This window comes from Microchirus variegatus, assembly GCF_963457635.1.
Source record: "Microchirus variegatus genome assembly, chromosome: 19".
Classification (NCBI taxonomy): Eukaryota; Metazoa; Chordata; class Actinopteri; order Pleuronectiformes; family Soleidae; genus Microchirus; species Microchirus variegatus.
Window position 1 is genome coordinate 21,782,182 of NC_139820.1, and position 25,790 is coordinate 21,807,971.

A 25,790-nucleotide genomic window follows, 5' to 3' on the forward strand; every position below is an offset into this window, starting at 1 on the left:
ACCTGCGGAGACCCTGAGAAACCATGTGCTTGTGAAACATTTGGAAAGTGTTTTTTATTTGTATCTGTAATTTAGAAAATGTGTTTGAGACAATGAGGATTTCTCTTCACTTAAATTAGTAAAAATGTCCCTCAACTTTATCATTATCTAATAAAATAACCATTAGATACTACTACTACTAATATTAATACACTAATAATGATAATACTGTCATAAAACAGAACAGCCGACTGCTTCAGGTTCAGGATTCTGTAAATGGATTGTGAATGACGTAGGATTCTTTGTTTTTGAAAAGCTGATCGACTTAAAGAAACTTTGGCAAAATGGCTGAATTGATTTTTTAAATTTCTTTATAGAAGTGTACGATGTGTCAATGTATCAAAACAAAATGAATTATCTGTGAAATGAGGCAACATGTGTAAAACTTTACAGTGATGAAGTGATGGTCTGTCAGAAACTCATCTTCTTTTACCTGTTGAAATAAAACCTCAATCCTCAATGAAACCAAGTGTTTTTGAAGCAAAAGTAACCAAATAACAGGAGCCACAAATCAGCCACTCTACAGACATGCTGCTGTGGAAGCTCTACAGACACAAAGGAACAGGTTACAGTTGGCATAAAAGTAAAATAAGAAGGAAGTTAGCTTCAAATTGGATAGTTATTGGTTCATTTACAACAATGACTATTAAAAAAAGGTCAATTCAGTCAACTCCTTATTCAAGTCCAGATGGAACGGAACTGAATTTAGACAACCTACCCAACCCTGCATTCAAATGACCATTATAGTCCAGAAGGTGGAGCATGTGAGTTCCTTTGAGGACATGAGCGTTTCATTGGCTTATTTTTCCCAGAGCTGATGAGCCAGAAGAGGAGCAGACTGAAGCCACAGTGGACAAATTCTGTTTCCGGATAAAAACCTGTGAACACAAATAACCCGTCTGCTTCTGTGAACAAACATTCTTCCTCGACCATACAAGTTCTCCTGTGACAAACTATGATCTGGACACTGGTGTAAAACACGTAATACAAAAAAACGATTTTTCCGAGTTCACATATACCATGATCAAATAAATAAACCCTTAACCAACATTTAACCCTTCATATCATTTAGATTTATTCTTTGGCTTAATCCGGGATGTTTTACATTATGGACGAGTGTGAATGAACAAAACACGCAAACGACCACACAGTCTTTTCTAAACCTTTATTGCTGACGTGGGATTGAAACAGTTGTCAGTGCTTCAGTCGTGCTCTTGACAGGTTGCTATGGCTTCAGTTGTCCACCAGATGTCGCCGTCACTGAAGCGTTGAAGCTTTGCATCTTTTTTTCAACACACAATTGTGAGAAAAGCCTCAGTGCTTCGTAAGGCATCACTTGTCCACCACTATTATATTTACCCTGCAACAAGTGAACACTCCACCGTCTTTCCGGTGCTAATGTCAACACGGAGCTAACACTGCTAGCTCTGTGTTTGTTTACTTCCGCTTTGTGTTGGTCTACTTACGCTGGGAAAGTAGAAACCGTTCACAGGACGAATTGAGAGATTTACAAATGTTTTTTTTGTTTCTTTTTTGTATCCATATCTTAATTCACAGAGTTTGGTTTTCGTTAAACCTCCATAAAGGTTTCAATTGGCCGTCACTAAATATTTACCCTGCAACAAGTGAACACACCACCGTCTTTCCGGTGCTAATGTCAACACGGAGCTAACACTGCTAGCGCTGTGTTTGTTTACTTCCGCTTTGTGTTGGCCTACTTCCGCTGGGAAAGTAGAAACCGTTCACAGGTCGAATCTAGAGATTTACAAATGTTTTTATGTACATAAATGTTAATTCACAGAGTTTGGTGTTCGTTAAATGTTCATAAAGGCGACACAAAAAAGTCCAGGAAGATATTTTTCCAGAGTGACGTCACGGCTGTGTACGAGCACAGTGTGTGAACGGTGTTATGTCGGGTGCTGCTCAGTGTTTCCTGATCGGTTTAAGGTAAGTGCTTTTAAGACGCTTCACACGCCGTTGTGGAACGTCTGTGTATTTTTAAGGAAACGTTGTCGAATATTTCCATGACAGTGAGTCCGAACACATCGACGTATTTGTAGGGTAGAATAGTTAATATCGTCCGAATACGAACCGCTAGCATGTCGGCTAACATCCCTAGCATAAGCGCTGTCGCGGTCGTCAGAATAGTCGAATAATTAAAGCTGACTGTACTGTGCCGTAAAACGAAGACACAAAACATTCACGTTAGCATCTAGAGCTGCAACTAACGATTATTTTCGTAATGATTCATCTGTCGATTATTTTCGCGATTCATTGAGTCATCGTTTGGGCCATAAAATGTCAGAAGACGTTGATCCGTGTTTGTCAAACCTGGAAATGATGATGTTCTCCTATGTCTTGTTTTGTCCACAAGCTTCAAATCGATAAATCTATTATCAAAGTAGTTGACAATTAATTTAGCAATCAATAATCGATTGATCGATTAGTTGTTTCAGCATCTATTAAGGGTGAAGTTAGGAGAACGTCCTCCGTTTATTTCACCCCTTACTACTTGGACCGTGCATTTTAGGCATTTAAAATAAACATTAACTTTGAACTCTGAACCCAACATTGTTATTTTATTTGTGATATTGGAAATGAAAACAACAGAAAACGGGACATTAAATTGTCCAAATCCAAATATCGTGATCATTCCCCCCCCCAATTTTCACCAACTACACTACCGTTCAAAAGTTTGGCCTCACCTATACAGTTTTTCCAAGTTTTCCTTTAAAAGTCAGACTTTTATTCATCCAAAGAGTTGCAAAATGAATAGAAAATATAGTCAAGACATTGACAAGATTAGAAATAATTATTTTTATTCAAAATAATCATTTTGCCCTCTCGTCAAAGAACCAGCAAAACTGTTTTCAGCTGTGCTAACATCATTGCACGAGGGTTTTCTAATCGTCCAATAGCCTTCTAACGCCATTAGCAAACACAATGTTAGAACACTGGAAATGGGCCTCTATACACCTATGTACATATTCCATTAAATACTGTTGTTGTCATTATTCGTGTGTTTCTCTCCAGATGCCCACTCAAACTGAGTGCCACGCCTGCCACGAGAACACGGCAGATGGCGGCGAGTCGTGTCGGCGCTGCGGCGCCGAGTGGCGCGACAAACAAATGCCTGAGAGTCGTAAAAAACAAAGATCTCGAGGAAAAAACAGCAGCGTCAAGAAATTATATGACGCAACAAATCTACTGGTGGGCTGACTTTTAATTTTACACGACTGTCGCGAAATAATAACTACCGGAGATTTACAGGTGTTGAAGCAGAAAGCAGAGTTTTTCTCTGTGTTAATGATCTTTGTTCATCACTTTTGTTCCAGCTACACGAGTGGACTCTTCTAGAGCGGCGTCCAGTCTTGCTCCTGGCCAAGAGAACCACGGACGGTTTTGAAGCGGAAGTCTTCTGTCCGTGGGAAACGGACGCAGGAGACGCGAAAGACGCCTTTGATACTTTAAAGATGATTTATGAAAGTGTCCTCAGTGGTATGATCAGACACAAATCTGCATGCTAGAGTTTCACCCACAAAATCTGGAGCTTTTAATGCCAGTTATAAACTGTTCCTTTGTGTCTCTTTGTGTCTGTAGAGCTTCCACAGCAGCATGTCTGTAAAGAGGAGGAGGTTCTCACTGAGCAGCAGCTCTGGAACCAGGAGAGGAACTCCAGTCTGGACCAAGAGGAACCAGAGTCAGGACAGATTAAAGAGGAGCAGGAGGAAATCTGCACCAGTCATGAGGGAGAACAGCTTGAAGTGAAACAGGAGGCGGATATAATCATGTTGACTCTGGATAATGTGGAAAGTGATCACACGGAACCAGAACCTGACAGTGACCACCAGCTCCTCTGTCACAGCTCTCCTGTACCTGAGAGTCAAGGTCACACAGGAAGTCACCACGTCGACTCTGTGTCGAAGTCACAAAACAAACACGACAAAAGGAAAAGTTGCGGGAACAAAGTAGAAAATGTGTCAAAGATTGAGTCTGAAACTCTAACGAGTAAAAAGTCCTTTAAATGTGACACTTGTGGGAAAAAATATGCACATAGGTGTACGTTAAATTTACACCAGAAAGTTCACACAGGAAAGACACTATTTTCTTGCAACACATGTGGCAAATGCTACACAAACAAAGGTGTTTTGTTGATTCACACGAGGACTCACACCGGCGAGAAACCCTACTCTTGTGAAACGTGTGGAAAGAGTTTCAGGCAAAATTCGCATTTGATAGCCCACAAAATAACTCACACGGGCGACAAGTCGTACACGTGTGAAACATGCGGAAAGTGTTTTGGAGAAAAACAGACTTTGATCGTCCACAAAAGGACTCACACCGGCGAGAAGCCACACATCTGCAACGTTTGCGAGAGTGGCTTTGCACGCAAAGATGCCCTGATGGTCCACGTGAGAACTCACACTGGTGAGAAGCCATACTCCTGCGAAACGTGTGGAAAGAGCTTCCAACGAAGGTGGCATTTGAAAACCCATGAAACGACTCACACGGGTGAGAAGCCTTACATCTGCAACATTTGTAAGACTGACTTTGGGCGCAAGCACACGTTAATGATCCACATGAGAACGCACACGGGCGAGAAACCGTATTCCTGCGCAACCTGCGGGAAGTGTTTTCGACATCAGCCGACTCTGATAATGCACCAGAAAACTCACACGGGCGAGAAGCCGCATTGCTGTGAAACGTGTGGAAAGTGTTTTCAGCATCAGCCGAATTTGATCATGCACCAAAAGACTCACACGGACGAGAAACCTCATTCCTGCGAAACGTGTGGAAAGTGTTTTCGGCAAAAATCCCACCTGAAACTCCACAAAAGGACTCACACGGGCGAGAGGCCGTATTACTGTGAAACATGCGGCAAGTCTTTTGGACAACGGACGACTTTGGTGAAGCACAACAGAACTCACACGGGGGAAAAGCCGTACGTTTGCAGCATCTGCAAGAATTGCTTTGGGTATAAACGAACCCTAAAGGTCCACATGAGAACTCACGGAGGCGAGAAGCCATGAGAGCCAACTCATGAAGTGACGGGTCAACTTTTAAATAAAGTTATACGTGTCACACATCGTCACCACAATAAGAGCTCTTTGTGCAGACCTCAGTGGTGAGTAAATCAGTGTTGATGGCTTATTTCTAGTGGTGCTGTTTTCACAGTGAGCGTGAAGCGTCCTGGGTTATTATTTTAGCGCGTAAATCGACATTATTTCACCACAAATGCACCGAAAGTTTCGGATTTATCGTAAATAACTTATATCAGATGTCGTGTATGAAAAATCTCACTGACCTTCTCGAATGTATATTAGAGAAATATGCACTTTTCAATCACAAATATTATTATGTCGATGTTGAATTCTTATGGATATATATCGGACATTTCCGATAGAAAAGCACTTACCTTTCGCAATGAGGAGGAAATACCATATATGTCACATCTTCTTCCGCCGGTAGGTAGCGCTAAATTAGTAAACACTCCTGTGACGTGCACTGAGGGTGAACCTTGTTCAGGCGGAATTTTAACGAAGCTCAACATCTTAAATGATCTCAGATAACGAGAAAATACAGAATTCTTGACCTGAAAGTCGTGTAATTTTATACAAAATGTGTTTGTTAGTTTCAGAAAATTGAAGGTCTTGAGTTTTATTTTGTTGTTTCTGGATGAACCACAATTTCACACCCAATGGCTCCACCTGGTGGAAAAATAGGACCATTGCAATTAAGGGAAAGACATGGTTCAAAATGTGAACATAAGAATAATCAAACAATGCACTTTTATTTTTGTAGTATGTTCCATTTTCTTGAGTAGATTAAATAAACCATCACTTTTATTCTGAATAAATGAATGAAAGAGACAAACTGAAACTGAACTGATGTTATTTATTTATTCATGTTATAACAACAAGACAACAAGAGAGGCTTAGAGAACAGAGTCAATAACAGCTCATTTATAGACGTTAGTGAATTTACTTCAATTGTACGGAAAGAGGATTAGGGTCGTAGGGTCTTTATGGAAACAAAACTCAGTAATGTGAGTTCTTGAGATTTCATTCACTCTTTAAAAAGAAGAAAAAATAGTTTCCAAAAATAAAATCATGTGACCCTAATAATCTGATCAGCAGGTTTGCTTTCAGCAGAGAAACAGAGTGAGTTTTCCCTGATGCAGAATCCACAGACGCCTTCATTCAAGAGTAGAATAATATTGATGATGATAATAATAATAATCAATGACGGCGTGAACTTCAAAAGGAAATGCAGTAATACTGAATTAACGTTTAGTGTCGTACATGAAAGGGAATGTGTTTCAGTTAAAGGACGTCAACAACAACAACAACAGCTTCAGATCCTCAGGTTTTTTCTTTCTTTATTATGTTTACATTATCACACTTCACTGTTGTTTTTATGACCTTGTGAATGACGACACTGAAGGACGATCTGCAATTAGGGAAGAGTTTTGTGCGTATCAGCTTCAGGAGATCATCCGTCAGACTCCTCCTCCTCCTCCTCCACTTTCCTAAAGACAGAAATACAGATGAGGACGATTTGAGACTGAATGATCCTCAGAAGGCGCTTTTCCAGTCGACGGTTCCAGCACGACTCGGCTCAGATTGACACTAAGATGTGAGTCGAGTCGAGCTTGAACTGTGAGATGGAAAAGCTTCTCTATTTTGGACCAAAGTCACTACTTTGTCCAATCAGGAGTGGGAACGTAACGCTGTAGGAAATCCCGTCATCCGCTCACCTGCTCTACACGAGTGGAGGAGGACAATTCCTCTCATTTGGTGCCGTTGTACGTGACTTTCTTCCCACTTTTCTTCAGCACTTCCAAGAGGAAGTCCGACTCTTTGTCCGACTCGATCCAAACCAGGTTCTTGGGCAGGTCGATCTCAAACTTCACGCCTGCGAAAAACAAAAGAGGCGTCGTCGCGTTTACTGTCAGTGTTTGTGGCTGCAGCCTCGGTGTTTGTAATCGAGAGAGAAGAACCGATGACAGATGGAAATGAGACGTCCATCTTCTGCGTCTGGTCCAGGCAAACTAGCACTTTATACGGCGCTCCTGGCTAACTATGCTAGCTGGGCTAAATGCACTAAGAGTTTGTCCACCTCACAGAACACAACCTTCAGTGGTCCTTCCCCTGGGTTCTCTACAGATGATGTTCTCGCTGCTCCACTACGCCACCTGCTGGCCTTCAGCTGGAGCTGCTCATCACCGATGCTACACTTTTTTAATTTGAGTATAGAACGTGACTGAACTGGATCATGTGACTCAACATTCAGAGCCAAGAAGTCACACGGTGCCTTTGGAAAGTCTGAAGCAGCACTTTCTCTTTTACTGAAGAGAACAGCGCGAGTCGATAATCCACTCAATGAATACGACGTTTTGTTGCTACACCTTGTCATTTATCTTTTAAGTTTAAGCTTGAATAGTTGTCCATGTGGACATTTAGTAGTATGTTATTAATGTGTTAATTACAGATAGTAAAGAACTCAAATAAACCAGGATATCCCTGCCTCTTTGCTGTCGTACAGAGAGGATATTATTCACGTTATAGTCTGAAGAAGACGATGCGACGCCCCTCACCTTCCTGTTTGCCGAGGATCCTGGATATGGCTCCTGAACATCCTTCACACGTCATCTCCACCTGAAACTCGTGCTTCTGTTGCACAGGAAAACGTTCAGAGTTGCACATTAGTGCCGCTGTCATTAGTCGGGCTGCAGAGATCAATCCATTCATCACATTTCTCAGCTCCACCTCTGATCACACACACTGGTATAATATATATAATTATAGTACAGTTAAGGACCAGCAGAGGAAGCTCACGTCACGTACCACACTTTGAGAACTGTGGCATTAATGATTACTTCAGAGTTCGGCTTCAAAAATGTCAAATCAAATCCCAAATAAATATGAATTATGTTCATAATGTGTCATGTGTAGTCTAATATGTTGTGATCCTGTGTTTTTCATCTTGTGGGTGAATGTTTTTACACATTTATTGTAATTTAACTTGTTATTGTCTGTGTGTAACCCTGTAATTTCCTACTTAAATGACGTTTGTGCTATGACTACTAATAATTTCGTTGCAGCACACGCAGATTAGTGTCAGTTTCTGTCAGGAATGCCAAAAAATGTGATTGATTTCGCTTTTTTTCGTTATTTATCTGTCACCAACTCAATGAATTGCTGGAGTATAGCTCAATCTGGCCAGTAAAAAGAATAGATTTTTTTAGCCTAATAATCAACCAAAGTGCTCGCTAACACAGAAACGATCCATTTGAAGGCAGCTAGCTAGCTTACAGGCTACTTAGCATCCGGGAGCAGAAATGCGATCCCAAAAACGCATCTCAACTAAATTATAACCATTTGGAACGACGATTAGTAAGAACTTACGGTCATGGTTGAAGTGACGTGTCACAAACTGCTGCCTCTGACTGAAAGATGTTGGGAAAAGTGAGTTAATCTCCCGAAGTGGTCACTTCCTGCTTTAGCGTCAAGCTCGCTGACATGAGCAGCAGCGTTTCCGGTGTGAAAAATAAACGCAAACATCTTTTTTTGACGCTGCGGTCTTTATGAATGAGTCATTAAATGTTAAACATGTTATAATTACACATCAAAGATATAAAATGTTCGATTCCCAGTATGTGTCGTGTGCTTTTGTAATAAAGTTACAGGACATTTTGCTCACTTCCGCCTTGAGGCTGCAGCCAATTTGGCCAACTTGACGGACAACAAACGTCCACCCCGGTGTCTAAATTTCTGTTTTTTTTATTTTATATTTTTATTTTTTTAAATAAAATCACATGTTTTCGTTTGTTTGGTTTTCAAAACGAGACAAAATTCGCGATTTTATCGGACAAAGAACAGCACAGGGAGGCCTAGTGCCCCGCCCTTATGACAATCATCGTGCTGCCCCGGTTCTCAAATCAAGCGCTTCGATTCCGCACTCTGATTTTCGCGTTTTGATTCTGCTTTTTCCACTAGGATTTTGTGTGAATTTTTATTTATTTATTTATGTTAAAATAAACATCACTTTCCGCTCTTTCAATTTCCGAGTCCCGTGATTGCAAAAGTCTAAAAAATACTTCCCACCATGACCCTACCTGGCTTCCGTCCGTAGTGAATGAATATTGTACAAAGTTGTATTATTATTGTGTGATTCTTTCTTCCCTCAATCCCACTCAAATGTCAGAGTTTGATTGTGATTAAAGTTGTAAAATAACCATAATTAAAATAAGCAGCAGCGGTGGTGGTGGCGATACATTTGCTTAAAATGTAATAAAATCATCCGAAATTTTGTTTTTGGGATTTTATTTTGAAACACAGCAGCTTTAACCTCAACAACACTCTCCGAGGCAGCGCGCGTGACCACCACGACGACGCTCAGAGCCGAGCGCAGCCGAGGAGGAGCCGAAGAGGAGCCGAAGAGGAGCCGAAGAGGAGCCGAAGAGGAGCCGAGTCCCCTCTCTGTCATTGTACTGCCGCTGCCCCGCTGTTTGTGTCCAAGCACCTCCCGGACATGATTACGGAATGAATCCCGCGGCTCTGCGGTTACGGTGACGGTCGCGTCCGCTAAAATCAGCCCACGGGAGGGAGAGAAAGAGAAACACCGAGAGGGAGAAGACGAGGTAGGTTTTCCCAACCGCGTTCAATGTTTTTAATTTGATGCTAGCGTTAGCCGCCGCTGCTAACTCCAGCTTTATCTCCAGTTAGCTGAGCTAGCATGGATGATTACGCGTAATTGAGGGATTTGCAGGTTGTTAGCAGAGTCAGTGCTGCTAATGTCAGCTTTATTTCTCTCTCTGTGTGTGTGTGTGTGTTAGTTTAAATCAGCTATGTTGGTTTAATATAATGAAGGCTAAGCTCATTTGGCTTGGATTGTCACCTGTGAGGAAACAGTCATAACATAAACATAACATGTCTTCTGCTTCATGATAATGACCTGATAATGATCACCATAGTCGATGAGGTCAGTGTGTACAGTAAGAAGCAAAAATTGGGAGGCAAAAGTGACCCAATCGTAATACTTTTATCCTTGAATAGTGGTAAAATAAAGCGTAAAACACCCTGTAATCACATCACCATTCATTTCTGATGAGAACCAAATGTGTCTTTATGATCATTTTCAAAATCGAAGCATTGTTTGGTCCAGAAAGTGTCTAAAAACTAGTGTTTTTGAAACCTCAAAGTGACATTGTTCTCTCAAATGCCTTTTTTTCCGTCTATAAACCAAAATAATCCACATTTAATAGGGATTTTGTCTGGGCAGCACCCCTTTAAAGGGTTGGTTTTCCTACGGTTATGCACTTAGTTGTCTCGATAATGCCTTATGTCTAGGATTCTATGATGATGTGTCCTCACTGAAATAAGCTTGTGTGTGTGTGTGTGTTGCTGAGAAAGGTCAACACCTCTTGTGTACATTAAAGTTCTTAAACTCAGCTGATTTTGGCCACGCCCTTGTCAAACCAGGATGTGATGTGTCTGCAGTGTTTAAACACAGACCCACTTAAGTTTTTAAATTCTAAATAAGTCCTCACGTTCCTCATTCGATGGCTCGATACCCCTTCTTTTTATGTGTCCGATACGATACCAGTGTCATAACCCTGAGTGTGTATCGATACAGATATATGTCTGATTCCTTCTTTTAATCACTTTATCTGTGCTGATGCATTTACGTCATATTTAGGGTCCATAGATTGTACTTTTTTAAATTTTTTGCCACTATCAGACCGATACTGAGTATCACATTGTCACGACAGCTTTGTTAAAGTTCGTATTTTCCCGTGACTTTGCTCCATATAATGAAAGTTTTAATGATTTCCTTCGAGAACATCATTATTTTTTGGATATTTTGCAGACGACTTTTTGATAAATGGAGAAAATAATCAACAGATAAACTCCAATATACGATGCACACGACACTGCAGTGAGTGAACGTTGCACATTGTCGCTGACGTCTCGGTGCACGTTGTGAAAACTGCTGATTAGTTTATAACTCTGACTCTTTGGTCACGCACTGTAAAAAACGGTTGTTCTTTTTCCTCTGAATGTTCAAACGCTGTCTCATCCTGAAGAGGAACTGCCTCCAGGAATCAAGTTTCACTCTCAAACTTACAGCACTTACACAGGTTTGACTGGGTCGAGTCCATCGAGCGGTGGTAAATGATGGATAGAATGTCTCTGTTCTTCCCACAAAGAAAATGTCTTATATTTCTGGTGTTTCTCGTCTATCCGGTCACTTGTTGTGAACTCATTGACAGACACAGACAGACCGACGCTGCTGTGTAATAAAATATTGCAGAAGTCGATGTTAAACGGAGAAAAGAGGACGAGCATAGGATCCTGAAAATATCTGCACAGTCCGAACTTTTGCAAACCACGGCGTGAGTTCATCCGTGGGTTTGTCCTCATTTTCGCAACTTCCTGTCTGCAGTTTTTAAACGAATCAGTGTGAATTCTTTCGAGGTGATCACCCGAGTGTGTTCCCATTTAAGTTCCCGTTTATTATAACTAGTGCAGTGCCCATAGGAAGTATGTATTCCTATAGTAGGAGCTGAAGAAGATTTTTCAGTTATAGTAATATAGTAAAAGGCTGACAGTCACAACATGTAGCTACGCTAATGCTAGTCGAAAATGAAAACATTTGTTGTTGTGCCTAATGAGGTTGCACAGTGTTTGCATTGTGTTAACTCTACGCTAATGCTAACCGTAGCCTCGCTTGCTTACCTTTGGAAACAGGTTCGCCAAGTTAGCCGCAAAGTAGTCGCATGCTAATGCAAAACAAACATGTGCTCGCGTATTGGTGAATGGACATTGACTTCGTCGTTTCAGTATAACGCCATGTTCTGCGGTTCACAGTGTGAAAATGTCTCACCCACCGTGAGAGGACAGCCTCTTCACTCCCACCTCCCCGCTCCAGACAGTGCAGCTGCTGCTGATGAGCCGATGCCTGCCTGGTGTAGCGTGATAAATCAGAGAAAATTTAAATTCCTCCATAAAATTTGAAAATCAAGGATGCACACCGTCGGGCCCACATCCAAAAGTCACAGGGTAATATGACAAACGATCATACGAGATATGCCTGTCACAGACGGACAGACAGACAGAGGCAACTAGCTTTATAGATGGATAATAATAAAAAAAGTCAAAACGTTCTGTACAGAGCGATCTGTGTGGTAGTGCAGTTTAGCCTCGGGATGTTATTATATGAAGATGTCTATGATGAATCAGTCAAACTTAATCTGGTTTATTTACTCCTGTCGTCCGTTTGACTTTCAAATATAGGGAAACTTGCTCTTTTGCATAGCTCGTATCTTGGCGTGACCACAAGTCTGGACGTTTCCGTTAGTTTGCTGTTCATGAGCGGACAGCTCGGCAGGAGATTCTGGAAGACGAGAGGGAGCATTAATCCATGAGTTGTTTTGAGCAATGAAAGTTTTAGAGATTTCTTTTTTGTGCGGAACAAATTAAGCAGAAAATATTCACATTTAAGAGGCTGAAAAATCCGCTCAAACGCGATTTATCGATCGAATCATAATAGTTGTTGTTTGTCTTGTGTTTATGTCTCGGTAAATAGGTACAAATCGTCCTCTTCAGGCTTGTTTTCATGCATTCTGTGGACGTTTGCGTTCTTTCTGTTCCACAAAATGTCCACAACGTGGCCTTGTTTTGTCCTTCGAAACAAAGACTTTTGCTGATGGACAAAAGCATGCGCCGGGCCGATCATCATCATCAGCCAATGAAGTTAACGATTTCCCGAGCAGGTGATAAATACACGAGAGTAACCTCACACCCGGATGAGGAATTTGAACGCACGTCTTCGCTAAAGACGTGAAAATGAAAAGTTTGTCTTTGCCTCGATGTTCTCGTCACAGAAGTTTGACCTTGACATCGGGGTAAAGACGCGTTTTCGGGAGACTCGATATTTTAAAAATTATTTTCAAATGTTCAAGCTTTACACGATTTACAGCCTCTTTAAAAAAAGATCGCTGTTGTTTTTTATTATTCTAATGTCACGATCTTTTGTCGCAGGAGGCTGTCGGTGCTGGACCCGCGAGGCTGGACTGGACTGGACTGGACCGCCTGACCTGGGATGACCTCCTCCAGCGACGTCGACACACGAGGCGAAGGTAGATTAAGATCCCGTAAACACGCTTTGATATCACGCAGGTCTGTGTACACGCCGGGATTATACTGTATGTATAATCCCACAGAATCCCCCCTGACGTCTTCATGCCACTTATTTAGTCTTTACTGGAACACGAATAACCTAGTTTTCTATATAAGATCCGGTGTGTAGCATTTTAGAAGTGAAAAACCACTTTAAAATAATAATAATTGGCTTTTTGTAGCCTTAAAACTAACATTTTATGTGAATTCTAGGAGAGGGCCCTGCTTTTCAAGCAAATTATTTGGAAATTTGGAAAACAGAAAAAGATTGTGTATAAAAGTCGTGTTTCCCTCCGTCCTTACGTCGTCAAACTGCCGGTCGACATTCCGCCCGCCGTCGCTGTCACTGCTGTCGTAAAAACAGATCATAAGGTTGACGTGAGACATGCAGTAAAGTCAAGTGGACGAGGCTCATTTTGTCCTCTGTACGTTAACCGGAGTCAGCTGATGGTCTCGTTGGACTGAGGTCACTTTGAAAACGACCGGTTAACAAATAAAATCTGATTGTTCAGCTTCTCCGATGTGAATATTTTGTGGTTTCTCTGCTTCTGAGACTGAGAAAACAAGGAAATCCATTAAAAACGGAATCATTTTGGTTTGTGAACGTCGACATTTTTAAAAACCAGATTACAATTTCATTTCAGTTTCTCCCTGTGACTTCATGAACGAGCGTGGACAGGATTTTCACTCAAATCGGACAGAGATTTCTTCCACTAGTTTTGGCTCTGAAAGGTTTTCTTTGATTTTCAATCATTTTAAGAACAAAAAAAACAGATTTTTATTGGAAAAATGGAAGGTGGCGGTGATGGTGATGGGTTTGTGTTTGAATTTCTTTATCTTTGTGTTGAACTCAAAAGGAAAAACGGCTCTAACACGACCCTATATGAGGATATTCTATGTTTAATAGTACTGTACATGCAAATATGGATTCAGATGAAATATACATAACATATGTATATACATATACAGTACATATAATAGAGTCTGAGTCTATACTGTTCCTCCTCGAGGATGTTTGCTTGCGTCTTTTCCTTTCAGTTTGTATTGTGTAAATATAAAAAATATGCAAATAATGGAAAAAAGTTGGATTTTTATGTTTTTTTCCAGCTATATTTTTTTACGAAATGAATTGAAATGATATTATTCAGTGATAAAAAAACCCAGTGGCAAATGAGTCGACTTTCTCCTGAGGTCAAAGTTTGAACGTGAGCACATTGCGCTAAAGTATCTGTTATTTGACCTTTCCTGGCTTTAAAGGTTAACTACATTGAAAACATTTGTGAAATATACGCTAATATAAAAAAACACGCACAAAAATGCTATTTTCAAAAAATGTCACTTGATAGCACTTCTTTAATGTTTTGTGTTATCGCAGTTTGACCATATTTACAGTCAATTTCATGTTTCTAACACTTAAATATATATTCATTTAACAATAAAAAAGCCAAAGAAATCCTCCCCAGTTTATTTAATAATTTTTTTTAATTTAATTTTTTTTTTAATTATTATTATATTCCTATATTATATGTCCTTAACAGGATACAGACTCCCCCGTTTATTCATTTATTAATACATTTTTGTATTTATTTTTTCAATAATAATATAATATTTTTTTATTTTTTTTATTTTTTTTATTTATTTTTTTTTTATTAAAAAAATAAAAGCGCCTCCTCCTCTCGGTTTGGTCGTACACCGTCGTCCTTCCTCGTGGATACGCCAGGGCAAATATCGATAATGTTAATTATCAAATTGAGGCGAAAAACAAGAACGTTTGAGAACATCATCACGTCGAGGTGACATTTATAGCATATAGCAATATATTGTTGTGTCGTGGTCTGTGTGTTGTATTGCGAGGAACCCTGTGAATATGAATATGAGTAAGACTAGACCTTGTTTGAATCTTATGAGTAAAGGTGACGACTTTACTCATGATCACGAACCTGATCCTGTTTTTCTTGAATAGATATTAATAAAAGCAAATAAAGGAAAAAAACAGTCATACACGTTGTTTCAAGACGAGAAGGAGATTACGACAGACTGGACAGGGTTGTCGTCGTCTTCTCCAGCAGACGGAGAAATAATCGTTCTTTTTTTCCTCTCTCTCTTTGTCTCAGGGTCGTTGTTTTCTGACCATCACCCATCAGAGATGGACGCTCTGTGCCCCTCCCCCCCAGGACCGTCCAGACCTCAGCGGACCTACGAGCGCTTTGGAGGACGGACGGGAACTTCGTAAGTATTATATTGTAAAATCAAAATCTTATATGATGAGCCTAATTATTTGTCATAGCCAAATTTCCCCATATTTATAGTCCATGTCATTGTCTCTAACACACTTACATGTAAATATTATCTACATATCTTGGATATTTTGGTATCTGCGACGACTGTTCCTGTTTTTAAAAGCTTCTGCATTGTTTGAAAACGCACAACATATACTATACATATTATACATGTTAAATTTAAGAAAGTTTACAAAGCAGATTTTGACCTTATTTATAGTAACACACACACATAATTTCTTTCATTTAACTTTCAATAAGTGTATTTTAAGATAGTGTAATGCAGCTCATAAACGTTAGATTATGTTTGATTTTTAGCGTGTATTCACAGTGTTTGAGAAGCACAAACTTCAGAGTTCAGAGAAAACCTGTTTGCAGCTTTACATCCACTTTATGTGTGTATATTAGGGCTGTCAAAAGATTAAAGATGTGTAATCTGATTAATCACGGGGTAGCTGTGGATTAATCACAATTAATTACCAATCTGTAAATATGCCAGAAAAATTTGAATTTTCTCTTTAAATTGTTGTAGGAACGGAAAGATAAATAAAGTATGTGAAAATATAAATGTAAAGCACAATAAAATACTGTAAATAACTTTAAAAAACGTATATAAAAAATAGTAAAAAATATACATTACACTGTAAATAACGCACATTATAAACATAACAACATAAACAAAATAAAAAGTTAAATGGTTTTCTTGGGGGTACTAAACCCACAAAATGACTGCGTTAATTCCACAAATTAATCATCCTGCGTTGATGCATTAATTTTGACAGCCCTAGTGTGTGTGTGTAGATATATATACACACACACACACGTGTATATATGAGTGTATTTACATGTATATGTATATATATATATATATATATATATATATACATGTATAATATACATGTGTGTGTATATATATATATATATATATATATATATACACTCATACATACATATATATACATATGTATATTTGTATATGCAAGTCTGTTGATGATGGAAATTAAGCCGAAAAATGTGTTTGTGTTCTATCTAATACAGATCTTTTGTTTGTTTTTTTTTCTCCAGTTTTTGTCAGACTCTGATTCACCTCCTGAAGGGAAACATCGGCACCGGGCTGCTGGGTCTGCCTCTGGCCGTCAAAAATGCAGGTCTGGTGGTAAGTTCACCCACATGTTATCATGTAATCGTAGCAGGTGACATGGCACTGCCGTATTCAGATATTCAGTCTGTTAGCGGCATAGATGTCCAACAGGTCACGTGACAGGCCTCAAACTAGGTAATGACTAGTTTAAAGACGTGCGTCATGTTTACGTGACTTCGTGTTGTTAAAATTAGTCTCTAAAATAACGCTAAACTTTAAAAACAGAGGCACACACACGCGCAGTGCTCCAGCTCGACTGTAGGTGCGCTAACGGTGCTAAACGACCTAATGCAGCTAATGGAGCTAACTGGTAAGCGGTGCCAGGACTCCGGTGTCGTGGCACGTAAACATGACGTCACAAGTGTCTTTTTTCCGGTCAGTCGTCATGGAAACGCGTCATGCGTTAACGTGCGTAATTAATTGTAATTAATTGTGCATTCACCGTTGAAACGGGCTTAGGGTAAAGTGGCATAAACGCTACCTGAACGGGAAATTACTGACAACAGGAGGAAGCTCCGGCAGCTTTTAACTAAAATGTCATAAACGAATGACAGACGACCTATTGTGTTTTAAAGTAAAAGTGTAGACCTGATAAGATAAATGATTTTATAAATAAGATACGGGTTTAATCGGAGGTTTGGACTCTCTTTAGTGCTATCTCTGGTTTTCTCAGTGGGTTAGGGTTAGCCCTAAGGGTACGAAGGCTAACCCTTCATGCAGTGTTTTTTGGTAATGTTGAGAAGATTAAATGTCTTTTTTCTTCTTCCTCTGTGCAGCTGGGGCCCATCAGTCTGCTGTGCATGGGTGTGATTGCAGTCCACTGTATGAGGCTGCTGGTCTTATGTTCCCACCACCTCAGTGCAAAGTAAGTGTGAGTTCACTCACGCTAACGCAGCTCAAATGTTTTTCCGTGCGTATGCTTTTCTTTTTTCGTAGCGTGTTTGCGTAGCGTCCTCCTGAGCCAAGAGTGACTTGTTTGCTCTTTTGCCGGCTGACAGATTACACTCTCGAGAGAGACTTTATAGAGTCAGAAATTATATAAATACACCAAAGAGACCACAAAGTAGGCACTGTAAGTGTTGTTGACTTATTTTCACAAAGTCATCACGCGATGCTGTTCACACACAAGGTTACACAAGGAAAGAAGCCGTTTCTACCCTCATTTAACAACTTCAGCGTCAGTGTGATGGTTAAATGACTTGTTGTGGGGAGAGTGGGGACTGTCTCCAGCGCCCCCTACTGGCTGTTAGCGGGGAAAAAAACGCCACCGACCTGGTGTTATCGGGTCTGAAATACAGCAGAGGAAATCAGGTCCGACATGACAATACCGCTGATTTCACTGCTGGAAAGAATAATTCGTATAGTATTTACCGCTTAATATTCACGACATTTCCGTTGTTTTGCGAGTTCTCCTAACTGGTGAAACCCTTGTCCAGTGTTTTTCCAAATCAACTCATTCACAAATATGACATGACTCTTTAATTTCATATTCTTACTCAAATGATGTCATTTGCTCTCATCTGGGTTTTAATCTGTACGTGGCGCTGTAACGCTGTCACAAAAATTATAAAATAACACATTATTTTTACTTATTGAATAACTCATGTGTGTCTGTAAATAAAGTGATTGATTTTCCGGTGCAGGGTGAATGTGCCGTCTCTGACCTACGGCGAGGCGGTGCAGCACGGGATGGAAAGTGTTCCGTGGCTGAGGAGACACTCGCTGTGGGGAAAGTAAGTCGTGTACATGATTTGACGATTCCATTTTTAACGTTTAATGCTCCATTTTCAGTTTCAGAGGCTTACGACGAGGCAGAAACTACTCATTGTTTGCAGCGGGAAGTTAGTTTAGCTCATTACAAAGACTTTAAATAGAGAAGTGGTTCATGTTTGTCTAATAGAGAAACAAAACGTATGTCCCAAAATGTGGAACCTGAAATATTTAAAAAAAAGGTCACATGGTTCATGTGTGTGTGTATATACACAGTATATGACTTTGTAGATTGTATCATGGCCGATTCTCACCTTCTCCCTGACTTCTCTCGCCGCTCTTTCTTCTTCAGACGAACGGTGAACTTGTTCCTCATCATCACTCAGCTCGGCTTCTGCTGCGTCTACTTCGTCTTCCTCAGTGACAACGTCAAGCAGGTCAAGATCACACACGCACACACACTTCACACATCGTATACAACGTTAAACACCGACCCTTAACCTCTGCAGGGTTAAACTGATCCACACTTTATCCTCAGCCACTCACTCAAAAATCTTTTCCTCAACTGCTACTTCCTCAAGTTGTCCCCAGGAGACAGGTTTTTGGTAGGAAATTAGTTTTATTTAGTGCTGGGCACGTTGACTCGTTAACGGCGTCAACGCTAACGCGTTTTCATGACAACTGACGGGAAAAAGATGAGCGTGACGTCATGTTTACGTGACTCCCGATTGTTAAAATGAGTCTCTAAAGTAACGCTAACCTTTAAAAACAGAGGCGTACGCAGGTACGCTGGTTATCTGTAGCGCTGCTCATATCTTTGTTTAATCAACAGACCGCTCCAGTTTGACTGTAGGCGGCGCTAAAGGAGCTAACGAAGCTAACGGAGCTAACTGGTAAACGAACGGTGTCTGGACTCTGCTGCCGCGGCACGTAAACATGACATCACACGCATCTTTTTCCAGCCAGTCGTCATGGAAACACGTCATGCGCTAACGTGCGCTAACGTTGGCGCTATTTCTTGTATTTAAGCCTCCAGCCACTAGTTGGCAGCATGCTTTCGACCGTTGCACCCTGTAGCCCTCCTCTCAAAGTATGTAACATAGCGTTGCATGTATTTTTACTTTCAAAGTAGACGCTTTAGCCTAAAGCTAAGTGTGAAGATGACCTCACAACCTCGGCAGACGGAACTCTCACCGTACGATCTTTTTCGCGACGTCGTTTTTTAAGAAATGTACAAAACGACTCTAGTAAAAACGCTGTAGTACACATGCCAGGCCTGTGTGTGGCGCTGTAACCTCGCCACAGAAATAAAGGAAAAAACAGAGGAGACGATGTGAAGCATGCGCATCAATCTAGTGCATGGTTTGAGCAGTTTTTTAAATTTTTTTTATTGCATTTATGGCTTTTAAAGCCTTTGCATATTCTGTTAAAGGCCCTGAAACCTGTCGCTGCTTGTTTACAGTGTCTGTGTAACACACAGGTCACCGTGTCTTTGACCCCACGCTGCTCTGTTTTTACGTTGTTTTGTGTGTGTGTTCACTCCGTCTGTGGACTCCTGGCCTCAGCTCAGTCACACACAGGTCACTCTTGGTCCAAGCGGCAGTTTCCACCCTTGCGCAACGGTCGCGTCGCGTCTGTGAAACTTCAGTGTACGTTCAAAGTTTACACATACCACAGCAGATATGTGAATACACGCAGTTTATTTTGATTTTCTCCAGTCACATACCTGTGACCTCACACAGGAGTGTGTTTACTTTGTCTGTGAGCGCTGTGACCTTTGACCCCCGTCCTGCACAGCAGAGGATTAAAAATAAAAAGAATATTAAAACAACAAAAACAAATCAGCACATGTCAAGGGACTGATCCACGTGTGTGTGTGTTAACTGCTAAGATAAGATAAGATTAGTCCTTTATTAGTAAAGATAAAGATAATAAATAATATACATGTATTTCTAAGAAAGAACGACATAGAAAGATACTATAACTATAACAGGGAACACAGAACACGCAAAAACAACAAGAATGAATAATTTAGTAGATGAATAGATAATGATAGATAATTAAAAGGTTATAAGACGGCATCAAAACCGTCTTAAAACGCTGTAGTACATATGCCAGGACTGCAAGTGGCGCTGTAACGTTACACCACAAAACAGAGAAGATGACGTTGTACACGTGTTACAGATCTCTGTGTGGATTTTTCCATTAGCTGCACATATGATATGATAAAAGGTACCAACTGCCTCAATATGGACTCCTGACCTTTTAAAAAACCACCGTCTGACCCCTTGTGGCGGTTGAAAAAGAACATTTGACTTCATGTTTCATCTGTTGTTAAAGTATAAACCAGTAATGATATGAACAATAATAATAATAATTTGCCTTTTATGTGTTTGTATTATGTCACTTGCGGCTAATTTGATTTCAAGCAAATATTTACGCTGTAGTTTAGTTTCTTACCACTAGATGGTGGTGTCTGACCGCCACAGTGGCATCTGGTACATGCATCATCCACACTGTAGCAAGTCAAGAATGATAGGGCATAATGTATATAGTCAGCATCACTTTGAACAAGGATCCACTGAAAATATTTGCAAAAATGAATAATTTTAATGAATTTTTGTAAATCAGGAAATTATCCATTTGCCCTGATGCACTTTGACAGTGAGCTGACTTTCTTCTCAAAAACAAAAAGTATCTCAGAATGACTTGAAATTCACCATCATAATAGTCGGCATCACCCTGAACAAAGATCCGTTGAAAGAATTTGCAAACCTCTTAAGGAATAATTTTAATGAATTTTTGAAATTCAGGAAATGATACATTTGCCCTGATGCACTTTGACAGTGAGCTGACTTTCTTCTCGAAAACAAAAAGTATCTCGGAATGACTTGAAATTTACTATCATAATAGTCGGCATCACCCTGAACAAGGATCTGTTGAAAATATTAGCAAACCTCTTAAGGAATCATTTTAATGAATTTTTGAAATTCAGGAGATGATCCACTTAAATATCCATTGGTTCCATTGAAAATATTGGCAAATGTCATGTATTTATCAAAGAAAGAGCTTTTAACACCAGGAAAAGTCATCACGGGTGCCAATATTTGCTAATATTAACTTGTTCTTCCTTCTGATCTCCCGCTGCTCCTCTCTCCTCCTTCCTCTCTGCTGCCACCAGGTGGTCGAGGCGGCCAACGCCACCACGTTCAACTGCCACGTGAACTACACCAACCAGACGCAGGTGGTGGTGCCGAGCTTCGACTCGCGCCTCTACATGCTGTGCTTCCTGCCCGCCGTCATCCTGCTGGTCTTCACGCCCAACCTCAAGTACCTGGCTCCGCTGTCCCTGGTGGCCAACCTGGTCATGACCATCAGCCTGGTCCTCATCTACTTCTACTCCCTCATGGTAAACCATGATCAATAATAATAATAATGAATACTGACTAACGGTGACGCTGGGTGAGTAGAGTGTAGTTATCGGCTGGTGTCTTTGGTAAAATGGAGCACTTTCGGACATTTCTTTCCCGCGTTAACGAGGTTTAGCGGCGTCAACGTTAACACACATTGATGCGTTTCCATCACAACTGACCGTAAAAAGACGTGCGTGATGTCATGTTTACGTGCCGTGGCACCGGAGCCAGGCACCGTTTACCAGTTAGCTCTGTTAGCTCTTTTAGCGCGCCTACAGTGGAACTGGAACGGTCTGTTTATTAAAGGAAAAAAACAGCGCTACAAATAACCAGCGTACCTGTGTACTGTGTATGTGCGCCTCAAGTTCAGCGTTACTTTAGAGACTCATTTTAACAATCGGGAGTCACGTAAACATTTGTCTGAAATGGTCTTTTTTTCCATTTGTCTTTTTTTCAAATCTCAAATCTCTCGGAACCCCAGGTTGGGAACCATGGAACTAAAGTTACTGATGGTGCAAAAAACATGTCTTGACTCAGGTTTTAATGTATATTTATGGTTGTTTCTATTCAAAAATGCTGTTGCGATCGCGACTATAACAAAAAGCCTTTTTCCCCTTTGAGGATAAGTTATGACTTTTACATCCAACCCCTTTAACCCGTTGCTGATTGGTTCAGGCCGTTGTTATGGATAACAGGACGAGTGTTAGTGACAGAGGCTCCAGATTGCCTGATGTTCTCCAGCTGTGGATTATTTCTTCCTGCAGCTTCTCACTCACAGCAGACGTGTGTTTACTGAAAAATGGACAGGGGAAAAAAGTAATTTCTTGCATCAGAAACCTTAGAAAGTGGTTACTGATGAGTCACCACCTGAGCAGGTGATTTAGGGGAAAACTAGAGCAGAAAGTCTCCAACATTGTCCCAAAACAGTCCACAGTTGCCGTGTTTTTATCAACTTTTCCATTATTTACTGCATTATAAGAGTAATGTGACTCTATATTGCTCTAATATTGTCTTTTGAAGTGAAGTTTCCTCCAAAATCTGTTTTTAAAACAAGGTTTAAAAACGCATTCGTGTCATTTGCCAGGAGGCTCACGGGTGTGTTTTCTGCATGTTTGTAACACATCTGTGTGAACGCGTCACTCTCCCTGCACCAAAGTCCACAGAGAAAATCAGTGATTTACCTCAAAGGTAAATATGAAGGAAGGTATTCAAGGGGGGGGGGGGTTTACACATTTGAACTAAAAATCTGGGATTTTCTCTGTGGAATTTGGTGCAGGGAGAGTAAAAAATTGCCAAAACTTCAGTTTCCAGTCATAAAAAGTTTGTCTGATTAGGAGATAAAGTGGCAAAGACTAAACTGTAGACTTAAAACTGTCGTCATCAAATGAAGTAAAAGGAGAACGGTATGTCGTCCAAACGGGACCAGAACAAGGTGATCGACAAACTTATAGGGGAAAGTCCAACACAAAACCCGATGGTTATCATCACTTCTATAAATAAAGATTAACGGAAGGTGACCCATGACGTTTTCTTTCCTCCAGAACATCCCGTATCCCATCGAACTCCCTAAAGTGGGCAGGGCGAAGGACTACCCTCTCTTCTTCGGGACGGCCATCTTTGCCTTTGAAGGCATCGGAGTGGTACGTACGGCCATTTTCATCGTCTGTATCATCGTTACTGTAGGGGTTTTTAATCTTAAAAACTTAAGTAAGAAAGCAAATACACAGAGGAGGAGGATTTCCAGCTGTAACCTTCTCTGGGTGATTTTATAGTCTAACGTCGTTCAAACTTGTCTTTGGTCAGGTTCTTCCCCTGGAGAACAAGATGCAGCGTCCTCAGAGCTTCCCTATGCTTCTGTACGTGGGGATGGGCATCGTCACCTTCCTCTACATCAGCCTCGGCACCATTGGGTACATGTGCTTCGGCGAGAGCATCGGCGGCAGCATCACGCTCAACCTGCCAAACTGCTGGTGAGAGCTCACATCCAGTTATGTTCTTTTTACAAACACGCACACGTTAAACAAAGCCAGTGATTTTTAAGGCTCAATTTTAGGCTTAAATGATTAAAACAAGCTCTAGCTAATTTTTCAGCTTCTTAGTTGTTCATATTTTCCGCTTCTTATATCAAAAAATTATTAAAAACTGTAGTAATTTTGGTTTGTGGACAAAACAATTATATTATAAACATTTTTCTGACATTCTATGGCCCAAAAAACTTAAATATAATTAACGTTTAATCATTTAATAAATAAATCGATAAAAACTGAGTCATTTTGGTTTGTGGACAAATCAATGAACATTTTAAACTTTTCTGACATTTAATGGCACTAAAAACTTTAATATAATGAACAAATGAATAGGTTTTGAAATTAATTGTTAATTAACGTTTAATCAGTTAATCAATACATTTTCCGCTTCCTTTGTGTCTTATATCAAGGAAATCATTAAAACCATTTTGGTTTGAAAACATCATTATTTCAGTTTTGGGACAAAAATACTTTAATATAATCGAATTAATTGTTAATTGCATTTTTTAAAAGTGCACATACATGTGGGACTGCAACGTTTAATCAGTTTATCGGTTACTAAATATATATGTATATAAGTATTTTCTGGTTTCTTTTCTAAGTGTAACAAAGATTTTTTTACATTAAAACTGAATAATTTTGGTCGTAATTTTGACATTTTATCAGCTTTTTTCCCTGACTTTTAATAAACCAATCAATGACTCAGTTAATCCAGAAACTGAAAGACTGTAATTACAGATTTGTGTGAGTTATCAGGCTCAGATGCTCAGCGTTGACTTTCCTCCCCCTCTCGTTCTCTCCAGGACTTATCAGGCGGTGAAGCTTCTGTACTCCTTCGGCATCCTCATCTCCTTTGCCCTGCAGTTCTACGTTCCCGCTGAGATCCTCATACCTCCCGTCTTGGCCCGAGTCTCAGAGAGATGGGAGATGGCCGTCAACCTCCTCCTCCGCACCGTCTTGGTAATCTTCACGTGTGAGTACAAGTAAAAGTTAGTGTGGTTAGACGTCAAAGACGGACGTCATACAAAGGCAAATACGGCAGGTATGACGATCATCATGATGTACCAGATAAAATAGAATAAGTGCAACAGCAACTTCATGAGAACTTAAAAACTGTGAGATTAGGCGATAATATTCACTCCATACAGAGAATATTGTTGGTTTAAGGCTTTGATTGGCAGCGCAAACAAGCTGAAAAATCCCTTTTCAAAGACGCCGCTCACTCCGCAGCAGCAGCGTCAGGTGATTTCCTCAGTCGGTTAAACAGCAGTCCCTGAGCTGCTACTGGAAGCCCTCGGCAACCAATTACCTCCACACGCCGTGCTGCAGAAACTTGGAAATCTAAAGTTCTCCCTTGTGCTTTTCTGTTAGTGAGGGAGCGTTAGGATGAGGAGGTTTTGTCCGACGTCTGATGACGGACTCCAGAGTTCCCGTCTCTGAAGTGGCTTATCCGTGTTTTTCTTTTTTTCCCCTTTTGTACAACAATCAGCGAGCGCAGTCTGAGGCTAACTTCAGAAAAGTTAGTCTTGTTTTGTCAGGCGATTCTCGATGATACGACCCGACGAAGTTTGCAAAACATGTGGAGGATAAAACGGTAGAAGAGTGAGTGAGTGAGTGGGAATTAATGGGAGTTTATTGGGTAAAAATGTCCATTAAAAATGTGATAATATAATATAGTTAGTAGGTAATAGTTTGAGGCATTATCTTTGAGTAAAACAATCAGATTTGAAGCAAATACAGTTCTACCAACCAAGCAACCATCCAATCATCCAACCAATCAATCCACCAACCAACCAACCAACCAACCAACCAACCATCCCACTATTCAACCAACCCACCATCCAATCATCCAACCAAGCAACCAACCCACCAAGCAACCAACCAACCCAACCAACCAACCAACCAACCCAACATCCAACCAACCAATCATCCAACCAAGCAACCAACCATTTTAAAGTTTCTGGAAATGTTCTGCCCCTTTGCAGTGGAAATAATAT

The 25,790-nt window shown here is 40.5% G+C and overlaps 3 protein-coding genes across 3 annotated transcripts in view; 2 read left to right on the forward strand and 1 right to left on the reverse strand.

Annotated features, from left to right (window-relative positions):
- Positions 1-1,921: 1,921 nt before the first annotated feature.
- On the forward strand, positions 1,922-5,473 carry LOC310941154 (uncharacterized protein). Its single transcript, XM_083906272.1, has 4 exons — positions 1,922-1,986; positions 3,073-3,249; positions 3,375-3,537; positions 3,640-5,473. The coding sequence occupies exons 2-4, from the start codon at positions 3,073-3,075 to the stop codon at positions 5,067-5,069; spliced, it is 1,770 nt and encodes a 589-aa protein (XP_083762398.1). The 5' UTR covers positions 1,922-1,986; the 3' UTR covers positions 5,070-5,473.
- A 469-nt stretch (positions 5,474-5,942) lies between these two features.
- Positions 5,943-8,561, reverse strand: atox1 (antioxidant 1 copper chaperone). Its single transcript, XM_083906493.1, has 4 exons — positions 8,448-8,561; positions 7,637-7,712; positions 6,797-6,954; positions 5,943-6,568 (listed from the first exon to the last, which is right to left on the reverse strand). Exons 1-3 carry the CDS (start codon positions 8,451-8,453, stop codon positions 6,830-6,832), a joined length of 207 nt encoding a protein of 68 aa, XP_083762619.1. The 5' UTR covers positions 8,454-8,561; the 3' UTR covers positions 5,943-6,568; positions 6,797-6,829.
- A 996-nt stretch (positions 8,562-9,557) lies between these two features.
- slc36a1 (solute carrier family 36 member 1) overlaps positions 9,558-25,790 on the forward strand; it is a 33,402-nt gene continuing 17,169 nt past the window's right edge. The window contains exons 1-11 of the mRNA XM_083905814.1: positions 9,558-9,682; positions 13,086-13,183; positions 15,338-15,452; positions 16,568-16,658; positions 17,420-17,508; positions 18,287-18,376; positions 18,706-18,790; positions 21,535-21,762; positions 23,308-23,406; positions 23,570-23,736; positions 24,597-24,766. Coding sequence (XP_083761940.1) covers positions 13,147-13,183; positions 15,338-15,452; positions 16,568-16,658; positions 17,420-17,508; positions 18,287-18,376; positions 18,706-18,790; positions 21,535-21,762; positions 23,308-23,406; positions 23,570-23,736; positions 24,597-24,766 — 1,171 coding nt within the window. The 5' untranslated portion in view covers positions 9,558-9,682; positions 13,086-13,146. The remainder of the gene's footprint in view (positions 9,683-13,085; positions 13,184-15,337; positions 15,453-16,567; positions 16,659-17,419; positions 17,509-18,286; positions 18,377-18,705; positions 18,791-21,534; positions 21,763-23,307; positions 23,407-23,569; positions 23,737-24,596; positions 24,767-25,790) is intronic.

What these genes read in the sequence shown, in the direction of transcription:
- LOC310941154 (XM_083906272.1), top strand. Translation starts at nt 3,073, where the DNA reads ATGCCCACTCAAACTGAGTGCCACGCCTGCCACGAGAACACGGCAGAT. An exon ending in ATGACGCAACAAATCTACTG is followed by an intron (nt 3,250 to 3,374) that starts GTGGGCTGACTT and finishes CTTTTGTTCCAG; the next exon opens with CTACACGAGTGGACTCTTCT. An exon ending in TTATGAAAGTGTCCTCAGTG is followed by an intron (nt 3,538 to 3,639) that starts GTATGATCAGAC and finishes TTGTGTCTGTAG; the next exon opens with AGCTTCCACAGCAGCATGTC.
- atox1 (XM_083906493.1), bottom strand. An exon ending in GATCCTCGGCAAACAGGAAG is followed by an intron (nt 6,955 to 7,636) that starts GTGAGGGGCGTC and finishes TGTTTTTCGCAG; the next exon opens with GCGTGAAGTTTGAGATCGAC.